Source organism: Cryptomeria japonica, chromosome 3 (genome assembly GCF_030272615.1).
Source record: "Cryptomeria japonica chromosome 3, Sugi_1.0, whole genome shotgun sequence".
NCBI lineage: Eukaryota > Viridiplantae > Streptophyta > Pinopsida > Cupressales > Cupressaceae > Cryptomeria > Cryptomeria japonica.
The window spans coordinates 302,935,552-302,958,093 of NC_081407.1; the positions used below are offsets into that span (position 1 = coordinate 302,935,552).

The 22,542-nt window shown below is 36.2% G+C and overlaps 1 protein-coding gene across 1 annotated transcript; it reads left to right on the top strand.

The window, feature by feature from the left end:
- The first annotated feature begins 14,909 nt into the window (after positions 1-14,909).
- On the top strand, positions 14,910-17,254 carry LOC131034275 (calcium uniporter protein 2, mitochondrial). Its single transcript, XM_057965719.2, has 2 exons — positions 14,910-15,358; positions 16,498-17,254. The coding sequence occupies exons 1-2, from the start codon at positions 14,945-14,947 to the stop codon at positions 16,972-16,974; spliced, it is 891 nt and encodes a 296-aa protein (XP_057821702.2). The 5' UTR covers positions 14,910-14,944; the 3' UTR covers positions 16,975-17,254.
- Positions 17,255-22,542: the final 5,288 nt, after the last annotated feature.

Below are 22,542 nucleotides of genomic sequence, written 5' to 3' on the forward strand. Positions count from 1 at the left end.
CCCATCTCTCTTTATCATTATGGTAGAGGCTCTAAGTAGATTGATCTCAGCTTTTCATGTAATGCCCCTATGGAAAGGAATACAAATTCCTCAAACTCAAATAATTATCACACGTCAGTTATTTATTGATGATATTGTCTTGTTTGGGGATGCCATGGTTAGGGAAGCTAAGGTTATTATAAGAGCCCTCAAATTATATAGTGTTGTTTTAGGTCAAAAAGTGAGTGAGACTAAATCAAAAACATTCTTATTTCATTGCTCTCCGCTTTTATCAAAAAATTTGATAAATACTTTGGACTTCAAGCAAGCTAGCTTACCATGCAAGTATCTTGGAGTTCCTCTCTTTTCAGGAGTGATAAAAGGCTTCCATTGGGATTCTATAGTCTCGTCGATCAAGAATAAGGAAACTTCTTGGAAGAACAATTGGTTATCACTTGGTGCAGGAGCACCTAGGACTTAGGCGAACTAGTTTTCATAATTTTGGCTTGTACTAACCCTAGATAATTCAGTGATGAATAAGGACTCTAGGAGGTTCCAAGAGTTAATATTTTGTGTCAATGTAGGCCTAGGTTGAGTTCATTTTCCTTAGGTTTGCATTTTTGTGTAAATAGTGAGTTTGAGTAGCCAATTGACCTTTTTGATGGTCAAAAGTGTCAAAACTTGGTACAGGCATTAGGGAGGGTTAAATAGGTCTTAGACATGTTAGAAAAGTCATTTATGATGATTTGGAATAGATCTTATAAGCTCGAGAGACCAAAAAGTACAAAAGTGCAAAGTTGCAAAAAGTTCTCATGACAACTTTTGAAAGTTGTCATGACAACTTTTGTCCTGAATTCGTTAGCGTTGGAGTTAGGGATTGTTTAATGCCCTATGATGACTCCACACATGGGAAACCTATATATACCCTCTCTTGCATGTTTAACAAGGTTGGTGAAGTGTGTTTGTAAGTTCAACAACTGAAACCACTCATTTTTCAGTATTGTTGGCAGCATTTTGACTTGTTTTACTCAATTTTGCAATAGAATATGGATTGTATCCATTGATCCATCAATGTATTGAGTTACTATTGGGTGTTTTTGTACTTTTGGTTCATTTTAGAGCTTTGTAAATACTTTACATAGGTTTTTTCTTGTTCAAGTTTGTGAACAGCTAGTTTTGGCTTGTAAATAGCAATTTTCTTGTAAATATGGTTGCCCCATGAGTCCCACACGTGCTGCCATCACGGCTAGTTGGGAAATGGCTGAAAACCTCCTGTAATTTTTCCATATTCAGGTTCAAATGATGGAGAAGTGGTTAATCATGACTGTCACCTCATTCTAGGCGAGTCCAGGAGCAACCTGGCTAGTGGAAAAGAGGTGAAAACGTTGAGTAAAGTGCAGGGGTGAGTGTAAAATCACCATTTCAGAGTTTGGAGGGTTCCATGGGGTTGGGGAATACTTTTATATGCAGGGAAGATCCTTTAAAAATCCATTTGACATCAAAACCCCAAGTTGTTCATTCACTGTCGGTTAAAAGCCTTATAAACCCTCAAAACCCTCATTTTGGGGTTCACACATTGTACGGTCAGACAAGGGTCTAAAACCACAAAAATCCTTTAGGGATGGGTGAAATATTGAAGAAAAAACAAACTTGTGTGGGGGTCCTTTGAATCGTTTTCCCTCAAGCCCTAGAAAACCAGATTTGGAGACCTAATTAGGCCTAATTCCTTGTAGCCCTTTTCTAGGCAAGATTTTGAAATCGGTAAGAAACCTCAAGGTTGTAAGCCACTAATGGAATACAAATGCACTAAAAACATGTTAGAAGACCTCTCTACACCTCTTCATCATCTCACAGTAGTTGGAGGTTATTTTGGCAAGTTGAAGCCAAGAGGCCAGAATTGAGCACCTGAGAAGCACAGTGAATTGATAGGGTTCCTAACCAAATCACCTAAAGCAAAAACCTCAGTAAGGTCAAGAACCAAGCCCTAGAAGAGATTGAGAAGGACTTGGAGGTCTAGAGTGCAACTAGGCCTGATGAGTTTGTGGAATTGAGCAACACCAACTAGGTGGAGTGTTGAGCAGGCTAGGTGAAACCCCATCATCACTAACTAGGAGAATTTTGTTGATCAAATCCGTCTTGGAAACAATTCCAAACTACATCATGTTAGTCCTCCCCATGCCATTCAAGATCCAAGAATATTTGATATCTCTCCTAAAGAAATTTTTGTGGAAGGGCAGTAGAGATCCAAAAGATAAAATACACTTATTGGCCTAGGAAAAAGTTTGTTTTCCCAAAGTTTACAAGGGGGTGGGTATACCTAATTTTGAAGATAGGAACATTTATCTAGGGGCTAAGCTCATGTAGAAGTTTTATTCAGACTCCTCCTCTATTTGGGATTCTATTATTAGAAGTAAGTATCTTGATTCAGAGGAACCATAAAAAAAATTTCACAATTTTGGATCCTCCAAAAGGTTCAAAGATGTGGAATTTCTTAATGAAATGTAAAGAGAGTTTTCTGCCAAATCTAACTTGGATTGTGCATGATGGTAGTTCAATAATATTTTGGGAGGATTCATGGAACAACTATCTGCCTTTGGATAGTATTCCAAATCTGGATGCCATTAAGGAAGTTTTATAGACCTCTTGGGGACATTTTGTAAGTAGCTATTTCCATCCTTCACTAGTTAATGGCTTTTGGAAAGTGAAATGGAAATATTTAGACAATATTTCTACCCCACTTCAACAAAAACACTTGTTAAACATGGAACTAAGAAATAGATTGATTTTGTTCAAAGGGAAATGAGATAAACTGATTTGGCTTCTTTCTAAATTAGGGGCATATTTAGTAAAGAGGGGTTTTAAACAATTGATATCTCAGGGGATAGACCAACCTTCCAAAAAGTTTTCATTTTGTTGGAAGGGATGTGGATTACAATAGGCAAGATCATTTGCTTGGTTATCCTTAAAGGGTAGAATCCTAACAAGTGATAGGTTATCTCTACTTAAGATTTATCAACCCTTTCGTTGTGTGTTGTGTAAACAGTCTATTGAAACAACTATCCACCTTCTTTTGGAATGTATATTGGCACAAGAATGTTGGAGATGGCTACTTAACAAACTAGGGTGGAACTCTCCATTACAATCTACTTTACCAGAAGTTTTTGAATCATGGCCAAAGCTCTTTGCAGACTCTTTTTTTGCAGTCATATGGGATATAGCTCCTACCATACTTATTTGGAACATTTGGTGGGAAAGGAGCAGGCCCATTTTTAGGAAGGAAATTCATAGTGTGCAGGACATGCTTATCAAATTAGAATTAACAATCTCAGAATCTGTCAATGCTCACATAACTAAATTCAAAAAGTTGAATTCCCCTTTCACCTCGTGGGATAATGATCTAATGATAGATTGGAAACTCCTGCAAATCCCATTTAAAGGAAGCTTGATGGTAAATTCTCAAAAGAAAATCAATAGAAAAGGAATTAGATGGAGACCCCCTTCGAAGAACTTTGTTAAACTAAATTTTGATGGGGCTGGGAAGGGTAACCCTGGAGTGTCTGGAATTGGAAGTGTGCTCAGGGATCAATCGGGCCAAGTATTGAGAGCAGGTTATGCAACAATACCAAATGGCACAAATAATGTGGCAGAGGCTAGAGCTTTATTGTTTGGTATTAACTTAGCCATTAAGGAGCAGGTTAAATACTTAAAAATTGAAGGGGATTCCCTGAATATTATATCATCTTTAAAAAAATTCCAAGCTCCCAATTGGAAAATAGATTATATTATTCAGGAAGCTAGAGAGAAGATCTCTTGTTTTCAAGGATATAGCATTGTTCACTATTATAGGCAAGAAAATCAGTTAGTAGACTTATTGGCCAACATGGGATGTGAATCAAATGAGGAGGAGAAATTTCTATCACCTGTGTAGGTCCAGGAAGACAAGAATCTCAGATCACAAATGATTTTTGATGCAAGACCCCTTTCCTAATCTGAGTGATTTGCATAATGTTTGTTTGTTTTGGATGCAAGATTCCCTCACTCCCCACAACAATGGATTAATTTAGAATTTGTCTCGAAGCCTCAATTTTTGAAACTAGATGTTGTTTGAATTCAAACACTCTTCAGACTTGCCATGTGGTGTGGGTGGTGGGCAAACTTTCGTGCCAAAGGTTAAAAAGAATTTGTATTATGTGGAGTGTGAGCCAAGTCACTGTTGATTGTGCTACGAGGACACATCCAACCTGTCGGTTCATTTCTACAGTATGGGAGGGGATCATCCTCACAACATTCAATAATGATGGCATGAAAGTACGAGATGAAATCAGTTTGTCGAAATTGGAAGCTTGCATGCTCTAGGTACCATACCAAACTCTTCACACATGGGGAAAGGTAGATTATCCCTTTCCTTGGGAAAGCACGAGGTACTACAAGCATGTGGAATTGAACAACATGACACATGGATTCTCTTTACTTCATACTCAATCTCTTCATGCCTGTGTAGGATCTCAAACACAGAAAATATCCGGGTACCCACACATTTGAAAGTATGCACATAATTTCATGGAATAAATGCGATCTGATTAAGGCCCTTGTAGAGGACTTATGTGGAGATCTAAGGACAAGGAATGAATATAGTTGTGATGTTTTAGACGAGCTGCACAAAATACATCGCATCACTTCCTTGTCAATATTCTATATACTAGTCATTCTTAGCATGTTTCCTCAGAATTTCAGGTCCGGTTCTCATTTGGCAAAGTCTATTTGTTTTTTTAGTATATCTCATATGGTGGATATGACTCTTTGAATTTATCTGGTGGGAGGTCGTCATGGTCCAAGGAAGAATGTTATCACTCATCCTCTGAGATTATCTGATACATTGGCAATACCATGTTCAAATAGTGAGTGGGTGGTGAGGACTATTCTTGGTGAAGAATGGATAGCGGCTAATCCGATGGCTACTCCAAACTTGGTTGCTTCCAAGATGGCTTCTATGGTGATGCATCTCACCTAGTCTCAGGATTACACAAAGATGATAATGGGGGATTTTGTAAATCCAACTTTGTTTACATGGGAAGAATTGAACACCTAGTTGGATAACTATGACCTATTTTCAGGGGAGGTGAGGTGGGGAGGTTTTTTGAATAGAGATTACTTCATGTATGATTCAGTGCCAACATTAGTCTTCCTTTCTTTCATTTATGGATTGGAATATGCTTCTCCTCAAACCTTTATCTAATGGGTTCAACAATATGCACATCAAATTGGTGAGCCATTGGTTTCAATCGTAGTGGCAAAATTTAAGGTTGTTTGGAAAATTTGTGAACATGCTCAGGATGATCCTCGCGACTTCCAATCTTCTTTTCCAATTCCAATGGAGGCCGCCTCTTCCCAAGAATCAGGAAATGCTAAATGAAGGTTTTTGTTGGGGTGGTGGTTTTGTATGTTATTAGAAGTAGGGTAGTATCGAGCAAACAACTTCAAACATTGAAGTTTTTTGTTAATTTGCTCATATGTATATAAGGTGTTAGTATTTGTTGTCCAAATCGGGCAAGGATAGGCTGGCATATAGCCACGATTCAAGGTTTTTTTTTACCTTCATTACAAAGATCCCTTGATCATCCAAAAATGAGGGTTGATCAATCAGAAATGTATCTAGTAGTGTATAGGACGTAGTGGCATTTCTTGTTAAAATAGTATATGTAAACTTTTCAATTATAATTAATATATTATAGGCCAAGGCCTTTTGCTTAAAAAAAAATAACATTTCAAGAAAAACCTTTTTAAGTTTAGAAGATGGTTTTGATAAGGGATTCTACTCTCTTGCATTTGCATAGTTCAAAATTTGACAAAAGTTTCATGTTGATGATGCAATGCTCTTTGGATAGTGTTCTCGGCATAAATTGCCTATTGTTATGTTTGATAATATTTGTTATTTGACAAATTATTAATTAATTGTATTGAGTGGGTTGTCAATCTCGGGTGGTTATGTGTCGATTGGTTGATGGTTGTGTACCTCTCGGAAACCATTGGGTCCTTTAAATATGTTGTGTACTATCAAGGAAGTGGCATGGTATTGTCGGTTCTATTGTAATACTTGGTCGACCATCTTAGGTATCCTCTTTGTAATAATTGAATGTGAAAATAAAGATATATTTTACTGCCATGTCTGGTATGCATTGTCATGTACATTATTATTTCCTATATTTAATTTACCAATTGTACCAGCAAAAATTTTAGCGTCGTTGCCTTAAAAGAAATCGGGCCAGCCCTGAGTGATTCATGTCTGTAAATCCCATCAAAGGTGAGAAGAGGTCACAGGGTGGTCAAGACCAAGCGATTAGGTGATCTGTCGACCCTCGATCGGAGGGAGCACAGAGACAAGTCGAAGACTGGAAGTACTTGGAGTGTTGGGACGTTGGAGGTGGATGTGTAGAGGACGCGCGTGTATTTGAGAGTGCAAGGAAAGCACCAGAACGTAGCGGTCGGAATAGTTCACTTAGGTCCGACACACCTGGAAGTACTCAAAGTGTTGGGGACATTGAAGGTGGACATGTAGAGGATGCCTACATGGTCGAGAGTGTAGGGAAAGCACCAAAATGTAGTGGTCAAAACAGTCCACCCAGGTCCAACACACAAGGCGAATACACACGTACCTTTCGAGTGAAAACAATGTTGAACACCCAGAAGAAGCAGAAATTGTCGAAGTTCACGAGAGACCGATTGGAGGACCTAGCACGACATTGGAAAACATGCATAAACATTTGGGAGGAAAATGGCCAAGATTACAGGGACTACTAGTTGAAGGCATTTCCTGCCACCCTTCAGGGAATCTCCATTGACTAGTACACAGACCTCGATGCCCAACACAAGACGAGATGGAGTTATCTGAAGAGGGCATTTCAGGAGGAATTCAAACTCTTGAGGGATGATAATGAGATCGTGGCTGAAATCTATAATACCAAGCAAGGGAAAAATGAGAGTGTACATGCTTACAACCATAGGCTCAAAGAACTATTGAACAAGATGGAAAACCAGCCAGCCGACGGGTCGAAGAAGAGGTGGTTCACAGAGGGATTGATATCCTCACTACACAAGAAGATGAAAGTAGTGCCTTCGCCCTCATACGTCGATGCATACAATCGAGCAATGGACATCACGAGTGAAAATACAACCTCCTCCCGAAAGAAGAGGAAGACCGATGATGATGAGAGCACCAAAGGTAGCAGTGACAAAGAATCCAAAACCGTATGATCCCTTCGATGGGATATGTTGAGAATGATGAAAGAATTGAAGGCTGAGAAAGGAACCATCAATGAAGGTAATCACCTATGGTGTATTGAGTGCAAAAGGGAGGGGCACACGAAAGGTAATTGTCCTAGAAATATGTTTTGTGAAATATGCCAAGTGTTGGGGCATTCAATCAAGGAGTGCCCGTACAATTTGAAGATGAGAAGTACACAAGTACTCTTCACACAGGGAGACTCCCGCCCATCAAAATGATAGAATGTATCGCCAAGTAGTTATGGAAATCAACGAGGGTGAAACCAAATACAATATGACTCTAGAGGACATCATATCATACAGTGCTGACAATGTAGTGAATGGGGACACTTTGTGAGAGACTGCTATAACAAGAAAGACAACATACAATTATTGTGTAAATGGTGTGGACCAGGTGACCATGAAGACACCAACTGCCTGAATTAGAAGGGTATTAATATGTTGGACATGGAGGAACAAGAGGACGTAGTTTTGGCAATCACAAGAGCACAAACAAAGAAGGCAATGTATTCAAACTCTAGTACGGAAAAGGAACAAGCCAAAGTAGAACAAGTGTTGGTGAAGGAACAAGTAACTTCCAATGGAACTGCAAGTATGTCATTGCGAGAGTCAGAGAAGAACATAGTCCCGTAGGTGCTACAAACAACTGTACCCATCAAGGTGGCATACCTTCTTCAAACTATGTCGCAACTGAGAATGGAAATTGCCAACACAGTCAATGACAACAGTCTTCCAGAAACAATGTAAGCCACACGAGGAGGAACTGACAGGAAAACCATCAGCCGAAGGGAATGAGTCCAGTGATCCAATGTTGTTGACGGTAAGCATCGGGAGGAAGTCGGCAGTTGTTGAGATGGAAATAATGGGGAAGAAGTTGACAAACACCATTGTCGATGGAGGCTCGGGAGTAAATGTACTGCCAGAAAACACATGGAAATGTCTGGGGAAGTTGAAGCTTTGGCCGCCAACCTTCCACTTGGTAGGTGCCGACCAACACGACATCCAGCCGTTGGGAACATTGATGGCACAAAAAGTAATGATTGGGACACAACAATTTTTCTTGGATGTTGTAGTCATCCGGTTATAGAAGAAGGTGTACGATAGACTCCTCAGGAGGGGATGGTTGGTTACTGCCAAGGCAAATCATAACTAGAAGTGAAACACACTCTCGGTTGAGAGTGATGGGAGGAATCATGTCGTTGACTTGAGGAACCAGGTGGTGAGGGAAAAACTGGCACCCTCGGACTCTGAGTCTAAGGGTGGAGAGTTAGGTATGGATGGAGGGAGGAAAGGCATGAAACCCAACGATGAAGGGGTGCCCGAACTGGAAGATTGCTCTGAGGATGAGACAAGTTCTCTTAATGGATTATTTCACTGGCAGATGGAGGATTATGAAGTCTTCCACCCCGACTGTAACATGCTACAAATTGGCCAAATTGAGGAAGTACAAAGTTTGTCGTATGATATTCATCTATGCACATCTGGCATTGGTGTGTTTGGGTTGTACAAACAATTGCCAAGTGAGCCTATGCCGTATGAACAGAGGCCGCAAAGTGGGAATGGGGAAGTATCTAAGGTGTACGAAGAAGATTCACGGGGTGAGGATCTAAAATTGGATGTTGTAGAGCCTATGGAGATGCCCCGAAGAAGTTAACACTATACGCTAAACAATTCACATCAGCCGAAAGTAATTCAGTCGTCTGGTTCAAATCAGCTAAGAGCATGTTGACCATACAAACCATAAGAGCCGAGAGTACATGGAGTGTACGGTCCATAGGATCCAAGAGTGAAGTTGTCAAAGGATTGTCACTGTACACCAAGAGTAAAGTTTTTGAAGAATTGTCATCGTATGCGAAGAGTAAAGTTGTCGAACGATTGACCAAGTCCATACCGTACGTCGTACGATTCAGAGCAGACAAGAGCAAGTTGGCTTTTGAGAGTCCAAGTTGCATCAATGTGATGAGGTTACCACACGAAGCTAAGAGCCCCAGCTACACTATACAAACTAGAGAATCTGAGTGCTGGAGATCCTTACGGTCAAGGGAGAGTCGGGGAAGTAGACTTGACAACAGGACAAAATCAAGAGAGGGAAGGAACATTCCCATCTAGCCACAGGAGAAGTCAAATCTGTACGGTGCAGGTGAAGAAGCAGAAATACCGTACAGTGTACGGTCAACACGTACGGTTGGCACACAGGCGCAGAGCAAGGCAAGGAGTTTTTACGACGTATGACAGAGCACCATTCTATACGGTGTAGCTCACCCATACAACGTACCTCGTTCAATCAACCCGTACTGTGTAGCTCATCCACCCATTCCGTACAATGTAGTCCATTCATTCAACCCGTATGATGTATGACATAAACTGCATAGAGAATAGGGTACGATGTATGGTGAAACCATATGACAAATATCACATAGGAGGCATCGTACGACATACATGGAAGTCATACGGACATCATACAAGAGGCATCATACAGTATATAGGGAAGCAATTAGGGAGAGGTTGTTCGCCTAGGCTATAGGTATGGCAACCAAAGGTGGAGTCCATATGGCAACTGAGAGAAATCCGTATGGACCACAGGAGCAATACCGTACAGTAAAGGAAGCAATATATAAAAAACTTGAAGGCATCAACCTTGAGTTGGATGAAGGGAGTCTCAAGCCACACACATATGCATCGTACAACCAAGAGAGAAGCACAAGTGTATGAACGAAAAGGTCTATACACAAGGAGGATAAGCCCATATGGAAGGAGAAAAAGTCAGAAAACACAATACCCGTACGAGAGAATGCACCTTGATCAGAATTTGACTTCATTGGCCTCGTTCTTGACGTCTTAAAAAATAAAAAATTGATGCATGCCATGGAGTTTCATGTGGGTTTGAAGGTTGTAATTTGGTGTTGGCAGTGGGGGCACGCCCAGGGACCCTGCAAGGGGCGCTTCCCCTCGACCCCATTGGGGGCACTGCCCCTAGACCCCGCAAGGGGCACTATCCCTTGACCCCATTGGTGGCATTGCCCCAAACCCCCATGTGATTTGGCAGGTACACTACAAGTTGGGGTTGTCCAGTTGAAGTCATTGTTTGTCGTTAGTCTTCTTGAATATTACTTGATGTTTGCTTGTCATCTAGAAGATGAATTTTTCTTTTGGGGGGATGATGTTGTTGGCATAAATTGCCTATTTTAATGTTTGATAATATTTGTTATCCGACAAGGTATTAATTAATTGTATTGAGTGGGTTGTCAGTCTCGAGTGGTTATGTGTCGATTGGTTGACATTTGTGTACCTCTCGGCAACTGTCGGGTCCTTTAAATATGTCGTGTACTATCAAGGAAGTGGCATGGTATTGTCAGATCTATTGTAATCCTTGGCCGACCATCTTTGGTCTCTTCTCTGTAATAACTGAATGTGCAAATAAAGATATATTTTACTGTTGTGTCTGGTATGCATTGTCATGTACATTATTATTTCTTGTATTAATTTATCAGTTGTACCAGCAAACAAATAGGACCCTCGAGAGTTGATGCAATAACATGACATGGCAAGACATTAAAGGATCAATCATAAAAACATTCTTGCATATAGGTTGTCATAACTTGTTGCTCCATAATATGCTCAAATATGAATAAATTCACACATAATTCTTTCTCTAGGTTGTTCAAACACAATAATGCTTAGATGAAATGAATTAGTAATGATGCTCTTATATAGTGCTCCCAAGGTATTTCATAAATTAGGCCAACTTCAAACGATCATATTTTGAGACTGAATAACAATTGGCAGGAAATAGCACACCAACAAGTTTAAATTTGGACTCATTCTAGGGGGGCTTTGGTGCCTAGCACCATAGTCCACCCAGAAAGGGGTGCAACGGAGGTAGGTGTTGCATTCATAGTTTCATAGCACAAGATCTTATCACCGAATGAACATATGATGATAGTTTGGTAGTAAAAGGGTCAAAAATAGCCTTGGAAAGAGCTATCAAAAGACACACTAAAGCAAGGGCCCAAAAAGAAGTGTGAAATTGTAAGGGGTTACAATTTACGACACTACAGTGTTGTTAACCTAAGACCATAAATCATTTTTTTAAATTTTTATGTTCATGATCAACCATCTTGGAAACGGATTCACACCCTTTCCCAACATTTCAATAAAAACCTTTTTATTTGGAAGATGGTTTTGATAGAGGATTCTACTTTCTTACACTTAGTTATGTTCTAGATCTAGGTCTACAAAGAAAGTGCATTTAGAGTTGGAGTGTCTCCACACCCTTTTGGACTATTGTAATAATATCATGTGGGGTATTAGATTCTACTAGATTCTCCTCACCCTCAATCACCTTTGGATGAAAGATATGAATGATGTGCTAAGTGTTATGTCCAAGCCAACCATGCAGCCAATCATGGTTTTTCTTGTGTTAGGTGGCCTTCTCTGCAACACAATGATAATGAGGTGGGGTTGGTGACTTTGACCATGATGGAGTGGGGATAAATAAATGGAAAACCCCATAAAAAGGAAAACCTCCCTCTATTTTGACCATTTTGCTTACTAGAAAAGATATCAATAAGACAAAGATAATCTGTATAATTGAGATCCCATATTCAATCCTACTTGCCCCACTCAAGAAAATGATTGAAAGATGTATCCAATAATCCCCCCTCTAAGAGGATTGTGAGAGCTATATACATAAACTTTATGTGATGATTTCCCACAAATATACCACTTAAAAATTGTTTAATCCATAATCTTAAAAATTCCTTAAAGTAAATGTTTACAATTTAAACTTTTTTCCTATGATGCATATGTTCATGTGATGATTTCGACCGCCTGCATTTTTCTATGATCAATAATTGTTGATTCTGTATTTAATAGCTAAGATTTTAGTACCAAATTGGCTATAGAAAAAGATAAGAGGAGGGCTGAATTGGACAGCACAAGGCACCGTCTTTGAAATGTAAGAGGGTGTTGCAAATTGCTTTACTTTCCGCCTCATAACCATTTCCACTTATGCAAGAAATATCTTCCTTTCTGGCATAAATACATTATCAATCACTTCAACACTACAGAAGCTCCTCTATAATATCCCAAACATCTGTTAACGTATGATTGATGCAATTTACAACCAAGTATTTTATAATTACGTAAAGGTGCCCAGCAAGAATGCTAGGCTGATAATGGGCAGGACAGACCTAGAATTTGGTGAAGTCATTTTCTGTCCCAATCAGACCACTGTTAACGTTATGATTACCAGACACATGGAAGATGTTGGAGTACGATTTTGGTGTGAAAGCACTACTTTAATCTGCTCAATCAACTCTCTGAAATGTGCATGCCATTTGTATGCAATGGAATGCTAGTGCACAATTTGTTTTGATATAGACAAAACAGAGCAACAGTGTTTTTCTCAATAATAACAACAAAGTTGTCCACAAAACAACAGTGGAGGAAAAAAAGCACTCAAGCTCTTGCAGGGAAAGAATCTTAGTCAATTATGGAGTGGCAGTGGATCTTTGACTCTTTGGCAATTTGAATATTCATCGATTTCTTTGCTTGGAATCATATGCCCAGGTGGGCCAAACTCTCTGTGGGTTTACAGAGGTAATGGGATTGGGAATTTTTAACAGTGTTTCACAGGGTTGTCTTAAAAAACCTATGTCTTCTGTAGTGGGACGTTTTTGAGACTTGGGATTTGGGGACATGTTCCCCAACAACATCACCATTTCCGTTACTTTTATCATGAATGTCACTAGGTCACTTTTTATATGATACATACCACTACATATTAATTGCAACCTTTAATTTCCAAAAATTAATTGGTCTTTCATGGGGCACTCACAGAGATGTTATATTGCAGATTTTGTCTTGCAGATTTCAATTGACCTCTATCTTTATATCAGCACTGCCCCCACCACCTCTCCGCTGCCGCCCCCGTCCCCCTGCCGTCCTTACATCGTCCCCAAATTAACTCTGTGGAACTATAGAATTTTATTTAAAGATGTACCCTGTTTCTAGACGGACAGAATTACATTTATTTTGAACATAAATCTGTTACAATAGCATAGATTAGACAATATGTGCTAACAGTAAGTTAACCTAATTCAATAGAAAATCTCAGCTTCACCACAATATGTGGTGGAAGAATGTTCATCCACATTTAAAAGTATTTGGAAAACTAGTTCTAATAATATCCCTTCAAGTCTTTAACTCTTAGTCAGAGGGATTTTTGTTTTTGGGTTGGTAGGATTACATTTATTTTGAGTATTTATTATAATAACATAGACTAGCAATGACAATATGTGGTAACAGAAAGTTAATCTAATTCAATAGAAAATAACAGTTCTATGGCAATGTGTGGTGGCAAAATGTTCACGCACATTTATAAATATTTGAAAAACAAATTCTTATAAGCAATTATCACCTGAGTCTTTAACTTTTAGTTGAAGAGGTTCCAACTTAAGACTCATGCTTCCGTATCAGATGGCTAAACAATTATGTGGGTTTTATTTAAAACCCTCCAACCCACTAATTTAAAATTAAGTTATAACAGAAAGATCAATATGTGTAAATAATTCTAAAGTCCATCAACTCAAAATCAAATCATATATAAGAAGATGAATAAACATAAACATTTGAATCTCAAGTTTCATGAACTAAAAATTAAATTATGCGTAAAAATCAATATTTGCCCACATCTATAAGTATTTGAAAACAAATTCTAATAAACAATTATCCCCCCAGTCTTTAATTCTTAGTCCAAGAGGTTCCAGTTCAAGGTTCATGCTTCCATATGAGATAGCTAAAAAATTATGGACCCACTAGTTCAAATTTCAGTTATAACTGAATGATCAATGTGTAAATGATTCTAAATGTCATCAATTCACAATCAAATTATATATAAGAAAATGAATTAACATAAACATTTGAATCTCAAGCTTCACCAATTCAAAATTGAGTTATACATAAAAATAAATATTTACAAACATTTGAACACTCAATTCTTACCAATTCAAAACTAGATTATAAATATATTCAAACAATTTAAACCCAATCCTCATCAAATCCTCATTAACTCCAAATCAAATTATAAATATGTTCAAACAATTTGAACCAAACCCTCATTAATTCAAAATCAAATTATATACAACTTTAATAGATTTTCCATTCATAGATCATTATATTGGACAGCCTGCAATCACAACCAATCTAAGCCATAAGCAAACATATGGCTTGCATCAAATTCAAGTATAGGTTTGCCATTCATAGATCATTATATTGGATACCCTACAATCACAACCAATCTAAACCATAAGCAAACATATGGCTTAATCTGCGGCAAGTGCATAATGCATAATTACAACGCTGAAAGAGGTTGTGGAACACCTCAAACTTTCATGGATCTGAGTCATGGACGATAGCACATGTAGAATAAAATAAATCACAGGATCATGTTGGTGAAGTTTAGGGATTGTGGGGTCATGATGGTGATACCGAGATCTTGACCCATCTTAATATTGGGAGCATGAAAGTGATACTGAGCAGTCCCATCTTAATATTGGGAGCATGAAAGTGATACTGAGCAGTCCCATCTTACTACAGGAAAAATGAAACTACAGTGTTTTCCAATTGGGACTTTAAATCCCAGTGCCTTTACAACTGAATCTTCACAGCTCAGTTGTCCAAAATGGCTGGTTGCAGGTTTCTGTGGCAAGCTCTTAGGCAAGCTAAAAGCAGGCCTGCATATTCAGCACCATTTTGTTGTAATATAGGGCTAGGGCAAACAAATGCAAGAGGGTTGGGATTTGGTGAAAATTCTCCCATAAGTTCTCTGTGTCATGGAAGAACAAGTGGTAGAGAACAAGTTAAGTTATCTGTAGAGGAGACTAGAAAATTGTTGAAAGTTATTAGTCTAGAGGGTCTGAAGAGAGGAATAGAAGAGAATGGGAAGGAATGTGTGTCTTATAAGGAGCTGTTGGACATGTGTAAGAAATGGAGTTTCAAGGCAACTGATGAGGAAGCCTCTTGCATTGCTAAAGAACTTGAAGAAGCAGGAGTTGTGCTCAATTTCAGAGGAAGAGTTTATCTGCAACCAGATCAAGTAGCATATTGCATTCCCCTTTTTATCTTTCAAGAAACATAATTCTAGGTTTTGTGGAATATAGAGTTACGTTATTTGGATTTGGGTATTTATTTTGTTTTGATTTCTTTTTTATATTGAAGAAGATTTGAACTCAGTACTATTTAAATATCTATAACATAAATTTTATCATTAAATCAACAATAACTCAGCTAGTAAGATCACAGCTGATGGCTTTTTAAGGGGGCTACCGTCTGCACTGTGCATTTTAGCTTTTTGGCAGATTGTTTTCTCCTGTTTTGTTTTGATTGTTGATTGACTGAATATACTATTTTCTTTTAAATGACAGCTTTTTTTTTTCACACTTCTAAATGACAGCTTGATAATAGGATTTTTTATATATTAGAAGTCATAAGATTTTTATAGTCTACAAGTCGTCTGAATAGATTTGTTTGAGTTTAAAAATTGTTAACATAAACTTTTCTAAGAAATTAGCCTTCTTAAAAATGCATTAGATCATAGTATAATTCATCAATGTTTTATTTGTGTATAAATTTTGTGGTTACATTTTTTAAAATGTAGCAAACGAAAAACGCATGATTCACACAAACTTTTGTAAAACAATTTTAATTTTATATGGACAAATGTTTTCTCTGCCCTGGGCTGTCTGCTCATTTCTTATCAAGAGGTCTTTAGCATGAGTCATGGGACCAATCAAAGCCATTAAATATGTCATATCCCAATGAATCTTAATTCATTTTTAAATTAGCAATTATTATTAGCTTTTACCAACTTTATGTCTGTCCAATAGAGCCTTCGAATTCCAATAAATGAATTCCACCTTCAATAATTGAAACAAATTTTTTTACAAAAGATTTTTAATTTTATTAAAATTATTTTGTTATTTTTAAAGTATTATGTTTTTCAAATTGAGAAAATGTTTTGATATAAAATTTTGTTTAAAATTATTAATTTGAGTATGTTTAAACATTTTGTCTTTATTATTTCATATTATATTAAACTTGATGAAGAAATATATTTATCTTTTAACCAATATAAAGATCTATTATATTCATCAATAATCTAATTGATGATTGATAATTAGGAATTTTTATAACAATTTAGCTTATGTTATTTTCATGGTTGTTGTGTTTGATTAGGTTGCAAGAGCCTTCGGGCATGTGATGCCATTGGAAGTGCCATCAGAGAAGGATCCTCATAGACAAGAATTCCTACAATTAAAGAAACAAAAGGTATTGATTGATCAAATGGCTTGTAAACAAGTAAGGAGAGAGCTCTTTGTTGGCCTTGGATTTCTAATTCTTCAAACAGCTGGATTCTTTCGTCTAACATTTTGGGAGCTCTCTTGGGATGTCATGGAGCCCATTGTCTTTCATGTTGCCTCTTTCTATATGATTTGTGGCTATGCATTCTTTTTGTTAACTTCAAAAGATCCTACTTATGAAGGTTGGTTCAACACTCGCTTCAAATCTAAGCAAACACAACTCATGAAAAAGAATAACTTCAATCTCCAAAGATTTATGCACCTTCAAAAAAATTATAATCCTCACAATAAGAATGTACCCTTCTCTACATATAATTATGTGGGTGAATCTCTTTTCTTGGGGGTGAGGTAGGGGGCTTATTTGTGGGGAGGAGTTTTTCCTTGGATGAGGTTTAATCTGACATAGTTCCTTAAGGGACATATAGAAAATCTATGTAACAATTAGATCAAGTGGAGTCTCCAAAGTGTTGTATTGTAGATGTTGTATAGGGCTATCTTTTATCAGCCCTATTTTTCCATGTATAAAAAGAAAAAGTCTCCATGATGACATGATGGTCTAAGTTTATTTTCATCAACTACAAAACCTAATGTATGTTTTTATTTGGTCAATCAAAGGGGATTATTTCTAAAAATATGTGTAATGAGGTGTGTCATTGAAGCAAGACTATAATATTGTTGGGAGTGGTATGTATGTTCTTCTTAACCAAGTGTATCATCTATTTAGTTAAGTTATATTAATTAAGAATATATTTGGTTTTCATTTTGAGTTTACTCATTCAAAAGGATTATAATTAAACTATTTTTATCATAAGAGATCCCCGCATTGTTCTTATTCTTCTTGTCTTTCCAAGCCATGTGTTTATTTATGTTGGCATGTACATTAGATGAGACATTATGTAAGCATGTAGTTCACAATTCTCAAATGATAAATAGTGAGAAGGGAGAGCTTAAAGAACTAGCACATTATGTTCAAAACATCATTTATTTACTAGGGGACTTGGATCCCATGTAAACAACTAGTACCTTGAACATAGTAGGTTAACTCTTTACGTTGAGCATTATGACAAATGTACAATTATCCAAAGGAGCTCGTCAACATCTAAAATGGTATATCAACATCATACTTAGATTGAGAATCATGGAATAAACATCATCTAGCACAAGTACTAAAGTAAGATGCACACATTGAACTTGTTAGGACTACGAGACTGGATATTGTACCCTTGCAAATCTAACATCTACATAAATTATTTGATGTTTGTATAGTATTAAAAATATTTTGCCCACATAGAAAATGATTCCTCACATGAATGGGATATTGGGATTCTATTTTTGAAACTCTTTGTCACATGGCATTGATCTTATTATGGTTGTAAGAAATAATTGAATAGGGAGTTACCAGGTGGACTATAACTAACATATTCGACATGATATTTATATCCATAAGTAAGAGGTGTGTAAGAAAACTTAGTACCCTTAGATTAAGAACATGGGTGTTACGACAAACCCCCTTGAACATAGGGGCAAAATAGTCAAATTGAGAGTTATATTCTAAGTTGAAAGGAGTTACTCTTGGAGAGAGGCACGTGAATTGGACTTGGATCATTTATTTCCCCGTGGTTTTAAGCCATAATTTTGGAAATTATTCATGGTTATTGGGTTTCCTTCACCTATATATTGAGGGCTTGGTGTGGATTTTTTATGTCTAATTTTATGCAAGGTTATGCCATCAAATTTCCTCTAAAATTAGAGTGTAGATCTCATTTAGGTACTAAGGATCTATGAATGTATTATAACTTATTCAAACAATAATAAATTGGGTGAATGCTTTGGAGGTTGGATTTTTCCTTACAAGGACTTGCATTGGGTATATTATTCATTGTGTTCGTTATGTTCCTTTTCTCCTTCTCTTATTTCTTTCTTTCTAATATCTTTGATACGTTTAAATTACTATATACGTGGTTAAATTGCATTGTTCTCCTTAGTGAATCAAGAAGGATTTATTATTTTTCTTTCATTTGGTATCAAAGACTAGCTAGCTTGTCAAATCTATGGGAGGAGTAGGCTATTTTGTATTAATCCTCACTTAAGTAAGAACTTTGTAGAATGGTATTGTTGTTAGGAATAGATATGTTAAGCACATATTTAATAAATGTGGGTAATTTTAAGAAACAAACTTTGACCTTTGGAAGCTCAAGATGGAGATTATTCTACTAAAAAGACCATGATGTGGCACAAGCATGAGACAAAATGGAGAGAAAGGCCTAAGAGCATCAAACTGTAAAAACTAGAGGGACTATGTGTTCTCTAGTTTTTAGTTACTGTGAACTTTATTAATATGAAAAATTAAATCTTTTTCAATCTTACTCTAGCTTTGTTAGATCTTTAAGAATTTTGGATTTGATTCATAGTGATGTATTTAGTCCTAGTGATGTACCTTCACTAAGAAAATTCATATATTATACTTCTTTCATTAATGACGTCTCCAAGGAAACATGAGTGTTCTTCCTTATGCATAAACCTAAGGCCTTTTTTAAGCTCAGAGAGTTTAAATCTCTTATAGCAAACAAGACGAAGAAGAAGGTCAAGTTGTTGAGGATAGATGATGGCAAAGAGTTCTATTTTGTAGATTTTGATAGCTTTTGTAGGGAACATGCAATTTTGAGGCATAATAAAACTCCACGCATCCTTTGGTAGGATTAAATTGAAAACTGGATCTGAATATGATGCTGATGGAGAGATTAGGTAGTATGCTCAATGGAGCAAGTTTGGATTTAGAATTTTGGGTGGAGTTTGTGACTATATCTTGTTACCTAATTAAAATATATGTTATATATGATATCTTGTGTACTAAAACATGAAGGGGGGTTAATTAGGAAAAAACTCCTTGATGCAATAGATCAAGAATTTTAGTTGTGAGGCATATCTACACATGCCTAAGGAGAAGAAATTCAAGCTATATTTCAAAGTAGAAAACTGTATATTCATTAGGTTTAATAATGGATTCAAATGACACAAGATTTAAAATCCTAAGATTTGAAAGATAATATATAGTTGGATAATGATACTTAGGATTAAATATTCTTCTAAGCCTCTATAACCTAAAGAAAAGGAGAAAACATTAGTGCAAATTAAGCCAAAAATAGGAAAATTGGGTTTTCAAGAAGAATTTCAGTTCAAATGATAAGATTGAGAAGGACAAGGATATGTAGTAGTGGATAATGGATATTCCTATGCAAAGGGAATTAATTTTGATAAGATCTTCATATTATTTAATTATATCTATCAATTTTCTTATCATCTATTATTGTTATGTTCAATGGTAAGGTTGAACATATGGATGTTATGCCAACTTTCTTGCATGAGGACTTATAGGAGGAGATCTATATGTCATAGCCATAAAAATTTGTGGTGAAGGGTAATGAGGACATGGTTTGCAAGCCAAAGAAATATTTAAATATTCTAGAATAATTCACCCACATGTAGTATTAAAAGTTTGATTATTTTATTTTAAATTTGTGATTTCTCAAAACTAAATTAGATTGTTGTGTCTATAATAAGATGAGAGAGGTAAACAATTTATTGTTAAATCAATTTATGTTGATGATATTTTATTGATTTGTACTAGAACTTGAGATGAATAGTGTTTTGAAATCGTAGCTTTCATTACAATGGTATATGAAGGGTTTGGGGCAACTAAGTTTATCTTAGGGATGGAAAATAGGAGAAATGAAACTAACATAAAAACTTGGGTTAGTTAGAGGAAGTCCATTACCTCTATTTTGCATTAGTTTAAGATGTAAAATTGTAAAATAAAAGTGCTCTCATTCTTGAAGGAATAAATATTTCAGTTGAGTAGTGTCCTTCCATATAGATAAGATAGAGGATATGGGCCATGACTCCTATATGAGTGTATGTGTGTTATGGTCTACACCATGCCAAATATTTCCCAGGAAATGAGAGTCATGAGAAAGTATATGTATAAGCTATGAAATGAGCATTAGATTGTTGAGAGGATGATCTTCAAGTATCTTTGAGATATTCTTGAGTCTTTGATTTGTTATAGGGAAGTATATACTTGAGTAGAATAGTACTTGGAGACCATGATTCTGTGGATTTTGATTGAGTGGGAGATGTAGATGGCATGTGATTTACCAATGCCTATGTGTCTAAACATTTGTTAGTGTTGTGATTAGTTGAGTGAGAAAAATATGGGTTGTGGGTTTCATTTTCAATGATAGAGGTAAAGTACATGGAAATTATTCATGTCTAGAAGGAAGATATATGACACTGGAAATTGTGTCTAGATGGGTTGATTTAAAGGATATAGTGTCAATTTAGAATCTCATTTATTAGCAAATATGTCTACCTTTTATGTTCATACGAAGTACAATAATGTGTAAATCACTCTAGTCATGATATGGTGGAGGATAAGAGGATTATGGTTGAGAAGGTGGATACTCTTCTAAATGTTTCTAATTCGTATGAGCATGGAGAAGTAAAAATTGGGTATTATGGTTATTGGTAGGGGACTAGGTGTTGTACATCTTGCAAGTCCTAAGTTTATAGAATTATACATTTTTTATATTATATTACAAATATTGTGAGGTTCCACATAGAAAAGGGTGCTCCACTTAGATAGAATATAGAGATTCCATTGTGGTCACTCTATATCATGTGTCATTTTTGTTATGATTATTGTAATAGGTTATTGAATAAAGGAACACTAGCTGGACTATAAATATCTTTGACTAACTATTTACAGTTTTGTGTACACGAGTGTAAGCGATATTATTGCACCCATATGGAGGTTTGGGAGTTACATTGGATCCCCTTGGTCATAGGGGTCATATAGATAAATTGGGAAGAGTTACACTTGGAAAGGGCTGCATAGATTAGACTTGGACAATCCAAGTACTAGCCATAGTTTTGGAAAATCATCATGGTGTCATAGGTCTCCTTGACCTATATATCGATGCCTTGGATGATGATTGTATGCCTAGCTATATGTACTTGGTTATGTTGTAAAAATTCCTCTAAAATCATAGTTTAGATCTTGTGTAAAGCATTGAGACTATATTCAAATATATAAATACGTTGAGTGTGCTTTGGATACTAGGCTTTGTTAGAAATTTAAAAATAGATAAATAACCTAAGAACTTTTAAAGAGAGATTCAAGTTATGGATCTATTAACGTATAAACAAAAACAAACCGGATATTCAAAGAGGTAAAATGCCAAGATAACAAATATGTATTATAAACACACAAAGAGAGGATGTTTATATATATACTCTTATAATTTTTATATTTGATGAGGATGAGAGTAAGTCATAGAATCAAAAAATAGGGATTTCTTATATCCATGTTTCTAAATCTCATATGTGTGTGTATGGGTAAAAGTACAATCATGTGTCACACTTTTACAAAGGAAAAGGCTAACACAACAATAACTGTTCAATTTTGTTGCCATAAAAGTGTCATTTGCATTTTGAATTTGAAGATGATGTAAACTGATTAGATGTGTAAAATTTGTTGAAGTTTAAGTCTACTATTTTTTGAAATTTTTTGGTCAATAATTTATATGTTTTTTTAGCTTTAAAGTCCATTTTTTCATTGTTGAAAAACGCTGAAAAACGAGGGGTTTAGTTCCCACCTCAAAAGAAAATGTAAACCAACTTTTTTTTTCCAATTTTGATATCCATTATAGATCACATATTTATACGATGCATGAAAAAAAATTAAAAAATTGATGTATATTTTCTTTGTTATAGCATTTGGAAGTCGAATACACCAGAATTTGACAGTTTTTGTCTCCCACCATAATTTGCCTATTCAATTTATGATAATCAAAAAACAAAAAATACCATTTTGGAGAAGACTCTCTCTTCTAGTGAACCATATTTTTTTCAATTTTTTTTG